Below are 11,721 nucleotides of genomic sequence, written 5' to 3'. Positions count from 1 at the left end.
AGATTATAACATGACTTCAGAAGAACAATTTCCCCTTGATGCGTATCATTTACACATTTAGTTCTTCAACTATATTAAAATATCGGTTACGAAATTAATTAACACATACAACATTTTTAAGAGAAAAGGCTCAAAAGCCCGGCTTTGAATTAACACATACAACATGAAATGGGAATGCAAAAAACACCAAAATTCTAGGAAGATTGAAATTTTGACTTACCACTGGAGGACCGTATTCTTTCCTTGATGTTGATTTTATCAGCAGATACTCCATACGAACAAAGGGCCTTTGAAATTTTGTGAGCTCGCTCATCTTTTGCCCTACATTTAATCTCGACGACGCTGAGATGTTTTGACACCAAAAATGGTTCTGTCAAAATCGTAGCTTCCATCGGTTTTCTCAGCAGCTAGATATGGCTGTGCATTTTACCAAAATAAATCAACAATGCAACTGCGCAAGTTCAACAGGCCGGACAAAATATATAAAACTTACAAAACACATATACCCAGCCGGGCCCTCGTAGGCCTGGAAAGCTCCCGCCTGCGCGCTGCAGCAGGCACGCCGTCGACGTCGCCGCCCCCGGTCCGAGCTGCTCCTCTTCCTCGCCATGCAAAAGACAACGAAGCCACGCCGGGGACCGACCCGCTAAGACCCAGATGGGGCCCGCAGGGCCCAGATCTGAGCGGGACACGCCGTCGGCCACCCTGCACCACCGCGCCGCCCCGCCGCCAACGAGCAGCGCCGCCACCACATCCGCCGCCGGCCACCCCGCCGGGTCGCCGGACCTCCGCCTCGCCGAGTGACACCGCTGCCGCCCCCCGCCCCGGGAAGGGAGGACGAGCGCGCGGGAAGAGGAGATCCCGCCGCCGGCGGCACCACCCGGGCCGGAGCCGGGGTCACCCGCCGGCAGCGGCAGGGGGCAGGAGGAGGGAAGGAAGGCCGAGGGTGCAGGTCTTTATGGTCATTTAACACTATCTCTACACTTTTCAGACTTGGCATGTGAATCTGCTGAGTTGGTCATGTGTATAAATGAAACTTCTTATCGATGCTGGATTTCTCTCGAGATGATGCTTTCATGTATTTTGAGAGATGTTTCTGCATGTGTGTTAACCGACTGTTGATCTTGCATATTGTATCCATGAAATTGTGCAAATTGTCGTAGTTCAGTTAGAAGCAGGGCGGCGGCGGCATCTTGACGTTGTTCCCTTCTTGGAGGTGTCATCTTGTTGCTCGAGGAGTCGCGGGGGTGTGGCTTGAGGAAGTGTCGGCTACTGCTCTAGGCGTGGGACTCCAGGGCACAATGTACACCATTGTCGACGCTCTCTCGACGACGCCTCTTCTAGGTGCGTTCGCGCCCCGACTTTCTCATGGCGCAATGGGTGGGGATACGTTGGTCCGTGTTGTCCACGAGTCTTGGTTTTGTTGTAGAGATCTTCGGTGTTGGTTGTGACACGGCTTGATGCTCTATGTCTTGTCTCATTGTCATCAGCATGAGGCTGGACTAGGTGTGGCATGTTTCGTAGTGGGTGTGGTGGTGTGCGTGGTGGATGTGGTTGCTAGTCCTAGAGATTGGCATTGTAATGGCCAAAAGGTGTTGTACCCGGCGTCTTTGCCACTTCTTAATGCAATGATACAAATGTTATGCATATTCTAGAAAAAAGTTAGAAGCAGGGTTAGGGGCTTCCATCGACATAGCTTTAGCTTTTAAGCTGGTCTTAATTATTTTCTGGTTGATAAATTCACTGTTCACCGCAACAGTTCCATAAGTAGAAAAAGAGAACCTCTGCATTCATGATCCGTTTATGACTGCTTAAGTTCAAAAATTTCTGGTGTCTTGTTGAATTTGAAGTTGCACTAATGCACTATCTTAAGTTTTTGTACTTATCGCCCTGTAGAAGAAAGGAAAGTCCTTGCATTTTCCATGTAGCCACATTTATTTTCCTTGACTGAAAATTAATGGCGCCTTCTTACTGCTACATCTGTGCAATGTCCTTGTTGTACTGATCTATCCATCCATGTATGATCACAACTTCCTGTCTCCTTTGTTCTACAACCCAGTCTGGATCATCCTTGGTTGCAAATCTCAGGTCCAAATGATGGGCCCCTGAACATCACCACCACAAAAGAAGTAGTCATGTTTAAGTAAGTTTCAGAATCCTTTTGACCTTGCATATTTGCTGCAACTTCATGTTTACCTTTCTCTGTGACAAGAGCAATGATGCTGGATGATATGTTCTTGAGCACCCTGATAGCAGTTTGACAGGAATACTATTAGTATTTTTACTGTGGTAAAATTGTTACCTGAATGGTCGAAATTATCGTCATGCATGATTCATATGGTGAAATCTATTGCTCCTACCCGCCTCGACTCCATGGGTCTCGCATCCCATTGGAGAAGATGATGTTGCTGCCAAACCTCTTTAAAACCTTGTCAATTTTCTGCAGTGGGTTGTGCAATGCAGTACCAGGTGAGCACATGCATCTAAAGAGATGCTGCTACTGATATGTAAACACTGAAAATCTGAAACAAAAACTTACATGGCCACCATATTCAGTAGTGATCCAGTGCATCCTCGGACGAACTCCGTAGAACAGGTGGCAGCCCTCCGACCTCTTCTCGTCACTGAAGCTGGATGGTGGGAACATGCTCTCGTTCGACACCGTCATCGGCATGACCATCTCTGTGCAGGCCTGCAAAAGAGTTTGTTTCAGAAAACACATATATGATCTTCTCAGGCTTCATTTGTTATCAGTACACCGCATTCACATGTATGTGAGTCAGGCTTGTACCTGCCAGCCCCAGCCATGGAGGCCATGAGGGTCATCGCCACCCTCCACCTCGAAGCATTTCTGGTCGCCTGTGTAATTGTAGTATAGGCTTGCCGCAGCGAAAGCTTTGTCGATGACGTCTGCTCCGGCGGGAAAAGTATCAATGATCTTGCACATCTGCAGAAAGTCAGGAGAATTACATGCTCAGCAGAAAAGAATAAAAACAGGTCCTCAGACTCAGTTTGGTAGCTCTGAAACCCATGTTTCTCTCCTCATTCGTGATTCATTTGATGTAGTAATGCAGTCGAGAGTAAGGGTTGTAAATTAGGTTGCAAGTGGCTAACCTCCTTCACAGGATAAGCAGGCAGATTCATCATGAAATTGGCTGGGGTTGGATAGTCCACCATGGCAGTGGTGGTGAATGCTGCCCTTAGCCACAATCCCAGACGAGAAACGGAATGCACTGTCCTAAAATACATGAGATAGAGCAATGTCACCAACCCGAGTCATCGTTGTCGATTCGCCAAAGTATGATGTCCATATCCTCCGTTGACAAGATGAGATTTGCATGTCCAAAACAATATCAGTTGGACAAAGCTTACTTGCAGGTCCTGAAGGTTTTGCTGAGCTCCAAGAGGCCTGTCTCGTTTGATCCCCTCTCATCTAGCACATCCCAAACTGCCTTGATGACACTGAAGCAATTCAGGCTCTCAGACTGCAAAATTAGTTGGATGTTACAAACTTAGAATAAGCTGATTAAACACATTTATCTTTTTGGAAACTTGACTTGGGACAGCTACTAATCAAGCATGAATAAGACAAAGATGTCACTAGCAAGTGAATCATCATTCCCTTTCCTTGTTATATCTTGTCTCTGCCGTATTAGTACGTAATAGTTGTGTCACAGGGCATCATCAACTTGCATATCTTTGGACAAGTGAGGACCTTATTTGCAACCGCCTATTGATAGCCCTTCTGTGCGGTTGAGCGTCGCAATCAGGCTAATCCAAAAATGAACCATTAGACATGGTGAACTCATTAAGGTAAGACCTGATCACCTAGACATCCACATCATTAGCCATTTCAATCACGCACTTAAATTCCATGTTCTTTTCTTGGAAGATTCCAACCAAACGTATTTGTTAAGCTACATCCTCATGAAGAAAAGGGCCACCACCTATTCATAATTCACAACTGAAAACCACTAATGTGCCGCTAGGGTACTGATAACGGACAGGGATCGTCTGACGTACTGCAGTGTGCAGTTCAGTCACTGACATGTGGGCCCGTCTGCTGGATGGCCCACATGTCAGTGACCCAACTGCACCCTGCAGCACGCCAGGGAGCCCACTGATAACACGACAACAAGTGAAATTCACTACTAATAGTAATTCAGAGCCGACACGGTGACAACAAGTGAAATTCAGTATCCAGAGGAGAGCATGTTGATCTGCCATGCCTTATCATCACTAATAATTTGACCAGTGACACTGGGCCATTCATCCAGGAATTATTTGACCTACTTTTGAGGAAGTTAAAGCATGATGATGTTATGCAGTAGTAGTGATTAATTCCTATTATTACCTTGAAGTCCTGCGAGACAACGTCGTTGAAGCTAGACCATGGGGTGATGTCGTCGAACTGCAGGATCGGAGCAGAGGATGCCAGTGCTCCTATGGCGACATGGGGATACTTGAGCCTGAACCATGAAGCCAGCACTAGAAACAACAGGCATAAAATCATTTACTGTACTTTATTTTTGGAAGATGCATCCACACTGACTACATTATTATTGTAGATTAGCTCATCCTAATTTTCTCTCAAAAAAGATTGTCGCACACATGGATTTAATTGGCGATATGGGGATACGCGTTGGTGATGGACTTACTGCCACCGTAGGAGCCGCCGAAGACAACGACGGGGGCATCGACGGCAGAAAGGTTCTGCTTGAGGCTGGTGATGAGGATGGCGAAGTCGGCGAGCGCCTGCGTGGACGTCAGGTAACCCAGCATGTCGGCCGACGTGTACGAGTCATTTCCGAACGGCTTCGACTCCCCGTAGTACCGATGCTGCACACAAATTTCAAACAAGTTAGTACTATTATACTAGTTGAACAAGTGATTGCAGTTAGTACTAATTAGTAATTTCTTTTTTTTTCACGAATACATAAAGCTTGCGTCTCTTTTCATTGTGAGAGGGAAAATAGAGTGTAATTACTATGGATGCCAATTAGCATGAGAACAACAAAATTTAAACAAGTGATTACTATTATGGATGCTTAAACAACAGCAAAAATGGTGTCTTGTCTCGACAGAATCAATAGGACAACCAAATTTTGGACCAGGGCGCGTGCGGTCACCGACGATATCAGCCATGGCAGAGGATGTGGCCAAAAGGGTACCTCGATGAAGACGAGGAGGGCGCCGAAGTCGGGCGCACTGTCGAACATGAAGCCGGTGTTGGCGGCGAACCATTCGATGTCGCCCTCGTTGCCGGTGTACACGAACAGCGGCCCGGCGGTGGGTTTCCGCCGCCAGAAGGTGTCGTTAAGGAGGTACTTCTGGGAGAAGACGCGGGAGGAGTTGGGCGTGAAGGTGAAGTGGTCCAGCTCCTGCGGGAAGTAGTGCGCCGTGTACGGCTTCGCGGGGGCCGTGGCGGCGGTGGTGTACCTGCCGCTCGAGCTTGCCGCCCGGTGCTGCTGCAGAGGAGCGAGTCCAGCAGGGAAAGGAGGAGGCTGGCTGGGAAGCTTGGAGGAGGTCGCTGCTGCTGCCAGTGGTGCGGGCGCGAGCGCCGTGAAGAAGAGGACGAGGAGCGCCGGGCCGACGGCGAGGAGCGAGGAGGAGGCCGCCATTTTTGCCGTCGCTAGAGCTCTCACTGCAGATTGCTCGTGTCAGTGCTCGTGTCGTGTGGGGTTCATTTTCTTTGCATAAAGCGTTCTGTGGGGTTTAAGAACGCAGACGAGACAAGATGGTCGTACGACACTAAGTTTTTCTTAGAGAAATGTCAGTTTTATTAATCAATCAACAACATTACACGGAATTCCCGGGATATAAGAACCTCCATGAAGAGGTAGAGGCATGTCCCCCGCATCGCCCGAGCTGGGCGACTCGGGGAAAATCCTAGCCGCCGCCGGCCCGGCCACCACCTCCCGCCTGCCCCTGCGTCATCGTATCCGCGCCGGGCCCTAGGATGGCGGCGGCGGGGCCGATTGTTATTGTATTAATCTTATTGTCGTAATATGAATTGATCCACTAATATCATTATAAGACGTCTCAAAATAAAATTGTGTGGTTGGAAGATAACTATTACTCCCTCCGATCCAAAATTAGTGTCACAATTTTGAATTAAGGTTAGTGCAACCTTAGTTCAAAACTACTAACACTTATTATGGATCGGCGCGAGTAACAAAGGACTATGTGGCTGCCGAGTTACGTGAAGTTGCGGCTTGCATGCGAGCGGGACAAGTCGGAGCGGCGGCTCCAGATCTGAAAGTGTGCATTCGCTAAGACTATGGTCGTGTGCCGTGTGGTCGACAAGGCCTCATTGCTTGTGTGGTTTTTCGTATGTTTTTATCATAAATAGGGTCGACCTGTTTAGGATTTCCATTTGGTTTCCCTTCTCTCTGGATCAATCCTTTTTTTTAACAAGACCATATTCAGGTGAAAAAACTATGTGCCTTCTTTATGATGATTTGACACTATCTCTAGGCCTTTCAGACTTTGCATATGAATCTGCTGAGCTGATCAGGTGTATCTAAATCAAACCTCTGTGGTGCAGGATTTCACTCAAGATGATGCTTTCATATTGTATCTGTGAAATTGTGCAAATTGCAGCGGTCGAGTTAATTAGAAGCAGGCTTGGGGGCTTCCATCAACATAGCTTTAGCTTTTAAATTGGTCTTATTTTCTGGGATCATAAACAGTGTTGTGTATACAAGAACAAACAGTGTTATGCTATGTTATGTCAGTTATAACCAGTTTGGGTGCACTTGTTTTTAATGCAATGTCGCTTCTTTCCTGAGAGGCCCCTGCAAATTAATAACATGGCCCATGTCAATTTATTTATTTTTGTGAAATATGGCCAATGTGTATAACATGTGGACTCAGACCCCACGCGTCATAGACATCGCATATGTCAAAACCATGCATTAAAATTTTCAGCAGGGACAAATACATGTTTGTCCCTAAATTCAATGTTCACTCCAACAGTTACGAAGAAAAATAGACCCTCTGCATTCATGATTCACGTATGACCGCTTAAGTTCAAGAATTTCTGGTGTCTTGTTGAATTTGAAGTTGCACTAATGCATTATCTTCTTCTTTTACTGCTTATCACCCTGTAGAAGAAAGGAAAATCCTTACATTTTGCATGTAACCATATTTATTTATTTATTTATTTAGATAAAAGGCGATTGCCTGACTTCAGATTAATAGATTAACAAAGCCACCAAGCCATATTTATTTTCCATGACTGAAAATCAATGGCGCCTTCTTGCTGCTACGTCTGTGCAATGTCCTTGTTATACTGATCTATCCATCCATGTATGATCTCAGTTTCCTGTCTCCTTTGTTCTACAATCCAGTCTGGATCATCCTTGGTTGCAGATCTCAAGTCCAAACCCCTGAACATCACCACAAGAAGTAGCCACTCGTAAGTTAACAATACTTTTGACCTTACATATTTTCTACAACTTCAAGTTTACCTTTCTCCGTGACAAGAGCAATGATGCTGGATGATATGTTCTTGAGTACCCTGGTAGCAGTTCAGAAGGAAAGCTATTACTATTGTTTACTATGGTAAAATTGCTACCTAAATGGTTGAAACTATCAACATGAATAGATCAGATGGTGAGAAATCTTTTACTCCTACCCGCCTCCACTCCACGGGTCTCGCATCCCGTTGGAGAAGATGATGTTGCTCCCAAACCTCTTGAGAACCTTGTCAATTTTCTGTAGTGGGTTGTGCAATGCAGTACCAGGTGAGCACATGTAACCCAAACAAATGCTGCTACTGACGGTCGTATACAAACACTGAAAATCTGAACAAAAACTTACATGGCCACCATATTCAGAAGTGATCCAGTGCATCCTTGGACGAACTCTGTAGCCCGCAAGGCAGCTCTCGGACATCTTCTCGTAACTGAAGCTGGATGGTCGGAACATGCTCTCGTTCGACACCGTCATTGGCATGACCATCTCTGTGCAGGCCTGCACAACAGTTTGTTTCATAAAACACATATATGATCTTCTCAGTCTTCATGTGTTATCAGTAGTTCAGTACACCACATACACATGTATGTGAGTCAGGCTTGTACCTGCCAGCCCCATCCTTTGAAGCCATGAGGGTCATCGCCACCCTCCACCTGGAAGCATTTCTTGTCGCCTGTGTAATTGTAGTACAAGCTTGCCGCAGCGAAAGCCTTGTCGATGACGTCTGCTCCCGCAGGAAAAGAATCAATGATCTTGCACATCTGCAGAAATGTCAGGAGAATTACATGCATAGCAGAGGAGAAAAAAGAACAGGTCCTCTTTTTGCATGACTCGGTTTGGTAACTCTGAAACTCAAGTTACTCTCATTCATTTGATGTAATGCAGGCGAGAATAATAGTTGTAAATTAGGTTACAAGTGGCTAACCTCCTTGACTGGGTAAGCAGGCAGATTCATTAAGAAATTTGCTGGGGTTGGATAGTCCATCGTGGCTGTGTGGATGAACGCTGTCTGTAGCCAGCTGCTCAGCGAATAAATGAACTGCACGGTCCTAAGATTCAAAGGGTAAAGCAACGCCATGAACCAGTGTCATTTCTTGTCGATTTGCTCAAAGTATGAAATCCTTCATTAGTTCACCACTCCAGTTAACATGGCAAGATTAGATTTGTCCATCGATTTATCATTGAACTTAATGTACCTTGTTTGGGGCTGCAAGTCATTTTTTTTCATGTATTTCTTGCTACAAGGTTTGACTATTTGTTTACTTTACTTACACTTTACAGATAGAAAAGAATACTTGCAGTCTTAATCTCTTGTTTTTCTCTCTATATCAATAAGTTTTATTCCATGCGGCCGGTGTCCTATACAGTTATGAGTAAAGAAAAAAAAACCATTTTCTCTCTTCATGAAAAGATTGAGTAATTGTGTTAAGCAAAGCTTACTTGCAGGCCCTGAAGGTTTTGCTGAGCTCCAAGAGCCCTGTATCGTTGGATCCCCTGTTATCTAGCACATCCCAGACTGCCTTGATGACACTGAAGCAATTCAGGCTCTCGGACTGCAAAATAGTTGGATGTTACAATCAGCTGACTAAACACCTGGGTTTCCATGGAAACTTGATCTGGGGAGAAGGACTAATCAAGCACCAGTCAGACAAAGATGTCACTAGCTAGTTACTTATCATTCCATTTCCATGTTATATCCTATCCCTATGTTATTAGCAACAGATGCGTCATCATCATCAGTAATGAACAAAATGCATCAATCTGCATATCTTTGGCCAAATGAGGACCTTACTCCCAACCGCCTATTGATAGTCCTTCAGTGCTATTTATTTAGTTCACGTGCAGTCATGGTTCAAAAAAATAGTCTCTTGATGCGGTTGAGCATCGCCACCAAGCTAATCAACAACTGAATAGCCATGATGAACTCATAATCAAGACCTCACCTAGACATATACATCATTGGCTGGAAGGTAACATTCAATCAAATAAATTTAAGCTGAATGCCCATGGAAAGTGCAAGGGCTAGCCGCCATCACCATTCACTAATTCATAATCCAGAACTGAAAACCAATATGATAGTATTGATAACACCAGAGGATGAGAGGAAGAGAGACATGCTACCGGACAACAAGTGACAAGTGCAATCAGTAGCAGTACTAATAATTTCCAGAGCCGACACCATCAATCAGTTTGCAGAAGACGTTCATGTCGACCTGCCGTGCTTTCTCGAGACCAATAATTAGGCCAACTTATTTCTTTTTCTTGTTACTATGGAGTGCTAATTAATTATACTAGATGACACCCCACGCATTGCCGCAGGAATTGGTTGCAATATATTTCCATGTGATTTTATTGTATCAATATGAGTATTTTAATTATAATATTGTATATCTTGATCGCATCATATGTGCGCTCACTTATGAGTAGGGAATTCAGAAGAAGAAAAACCCCGCATAAATGTGGAGAAGAAAACTTGGTGCGAAGGACACATGCATGCAATTAATTTCTACTCTCCCCGTTCCTAAATATAAGTCTTTGAAGAGATTTCACTATGGACCACATACGGATGTATCTAGATGTATTTTAGAGTATAGATTCACTCATTTTGCTCCGTATGTGGTCCATAGTGAAATCTCTACAAAGACTTATATTTAGGAACGGAGGAAGTAGAACTTATTAGGATAATGAGGTAGCAATAGCATAGCTGCATGTTTTTTAAAATAGTTAGTGACAGCTAGTTATTTAGATATAGAAAATTACCTTGAAGTCCCGTGAGACGGTATCATGGAAGCTTGACCACGGGGTGATGTCATCGAAGTGCAGGATGGGTGCAGAAGACGCCAGGGCTCCGATGGCAACATGGGGATACTTTAACCTGAACCATGAAGCCAACACTAGAACCAACAGCCAAAGCCACAGACCATAAGACATCATTAGTTTATTTTGTAATATTGACATGGCAACATTAGTGTATATTAGCTCATCTTGATCTCCACAAAACTACCAATCCCAGCACCCTGGCTCCATCGGTCACGTCTATTGACCATTCTTCCATTCTAACCTAGCCATCAGGGCAGATTCGACAGAGTTCCTGTCTTGCCGTCTCCTTGGAGTGGCGAGGTTAGGTTTCTCGCCTCACATTCTTTACAACCACATATGGTGTCAAGCACTTCGGACCGATTCATGGGTTCAACAGCAACGACCTTGTCCAGGATGCTGGTACTTAGGGACACATGCACGAAGACTTCCCAACTGTCATCGACAAGGTCAGGCTGACACCGATAGAGGAAGAGTGAAAGGAGCGCGTGGACGGCTTGTTCTGCTGGCGGTAGTGGTCCAAGGACCTCAATGTTATTTTTACTATGTCAGGAGTGCTTTGTACTACTGGTGAAATTTATAATATATAGGGACCCTTCTTCGCAAAAAAATAAAGCTACCATAACTGCAACAACTCTCTTTTGTTTGAGAAACAACTTCACCACTTCTGTTTGGCTTACAGCAACCCCTAGCCACCACATTCCCAGCCTCCACACCCACTTAATACTGAAAAAGGCTTTTGCCCCACTTCATATATAAAGCAACGACCAGAGATACACATCCGGATACAACAAGCCACCAACACACACACCACACTCACCCAAGGCAAGATACAAGGGTGTCGACGCACCGCCACACTACCCAATCAACCACCAAGCACTACAGATGAGCCAAAAAGAACCACTTGTAGCCAACGAGGACCTCCCGAGAACTAGCCACCGAGAAGAAGTGAAGCAGGACACTGACAGAGGATGGACTCCAAGGTGGTGCCTTCACGAAGGGCATGACATCGGATTGTCGCCACCGCCCGACCCCGAAGATCGAGTTTTCACCCAGAGAACCATGAAGGAAAGGGAACACCACAACGGAGCCTTCATGGAGGAAACGACGCCTGCGGCCGCCGCCACCGTCGACCGGAAAAAACCAACATCGTACTCTATAGACCATGCAAGATGGATTGCATGCGAATCTACGAAATGGTCTTGCCAATGTTGCTTCAAAAGAAAAGCCCGCTTAGTGCACATTTGTAAGACACCCACCACATCTTCATCAACTCTCTGAGCTCCATGCTGATTTGGAGTCACCTCGACATCACCTCGAGATCACCTCATGCGGATTTGGACTTCGAACATTTGATCTCAGCGGTTTAAGGAGCCGGTTGGTAATGTTGTCGCATTGTCTTGGTGAGACTACCCCTCTCTCTCT

General features: G+C 45.4%; 2 protein-coding genes across 2 annotated transcripts in view; both read right to left on the bottom strand.

Annotated features, from left to right (window-relative positions):
* Positions 1-1,902: 1,902 nt before the first annotated feature.
* LOC119340150 (lysosomal Pro-X carboxypeptidase-like) lies at positions 1,903-5,685 on the bottom strand. The gene is made up of 10 exons (XM_037612053.1): positions 5,172-5,685; positions 4,659-4,839; positions 4,355-4,488; positions 3,373-3,485; positions 3,115-3,238; positions 2,792-2,947; positions 2,540-2,692; positions 2,361-2,440; positions 2,197-2,246; positions 1,903-2,105 (listed from the first exon to the last, which is right to left on the bottom strand). The coding sequence occupies exons 1-10, from the start codon at positions 5,619-5,621 to the stop codon at positions 1,975-1,977; spliced, it is 1,572 nt and encodes a 523-aa protein (XP_037467950.1). The 5' UTR covers positions 5,622-5,685; the 3' UTR covers positions 1,903-1,974.
* Positions 5,686-7,267: 1,582 nt separating this feature from the next.
* The window catches only part of LOC119340151 (lysosomal Pro-X carboxypeptidase-like), a 13,178-nt gene continuing 8,724 nt past the window's right edge, over positions 7,268-11,721 (bottom strand). Inside the window, exons 3-11 of the mRNA XM_037612054.1 lie at positions 10,240-10,373; positions 8,920-9,032; positions 8,405-8,528; positions 8,085-8,240; positions 7,825-7,977; positions 7,640-7,719; positions 7,473-7,522; positions 7,436-7,442; positions 7,268-7,391 (exon numbers count right to left, since the gene is read on the bottom strand). Coding sequence (XP_037467951.1) covers positions 7,268-7,391; positions 7,436-7,442; positions 7,473-7,522; positions 7,640-7,719; positions 7,825-7,977; positions 8,085-8,240; positions 8,405-8,528; positions 8,920-9,032; positions 10,240-10,373 — 941 coding nt within the window. The remainder of the gene's footprint in view (positions 7,392-7,435; positions 7,443-7,472; positions 7,523-7,639; positions 7,720-7,824; positions 7,978-8,084; positions 8,241-8,404; positions 8,529-8,919; positions 9,033-10,239; positions 10,374-11,721) is intronic.

The sequence above is a fragment of the Triticum dicoccoides genome, chromosome 7B (assembly GCF_002162155.2).
Source record: "Triticum dicoccoides isolate Atlit2015 ecotype Zavitan chromosome 7B, WEW_v2.0, whole genome shotgun sequence".
Classification (NCBI taxonomy): Eukaryota; Viridiplantae; Streptophyta; class Magnoliopsida; order Poales; family Poaceae; genus Triticum; species Triticum dicoccoides.
This window is presented reverse-complemented; position numbering and strand designations above follow the sequence as displayed.

Excerpts from the sequence above, each read along its gene's own strand:
- LOC119340150 (XM_037612053.1), bottom strand. The coding sequence starts at position 5,621 with ATGGCGGCCTCCTCCTCGCTCCTCGCCGTCGGCCCGGCGCTCCTCGTC. Across the intron at positions 2,948-3,114 it reads CTGCTTATCCTGTGAAGGAG|ATGTGCAAGATCATTGATAC; the intron begins GTTAGCCACTTG and ends GACTTTCTGCAG. Across the intron at positions 2,247-2,360 it reads GACCCATGGAGTCGAGGCGG|GGTGCTCAAGAACATATCAT; the intron begins GTAGGAGCAATA and ends AACTGCTATCAG.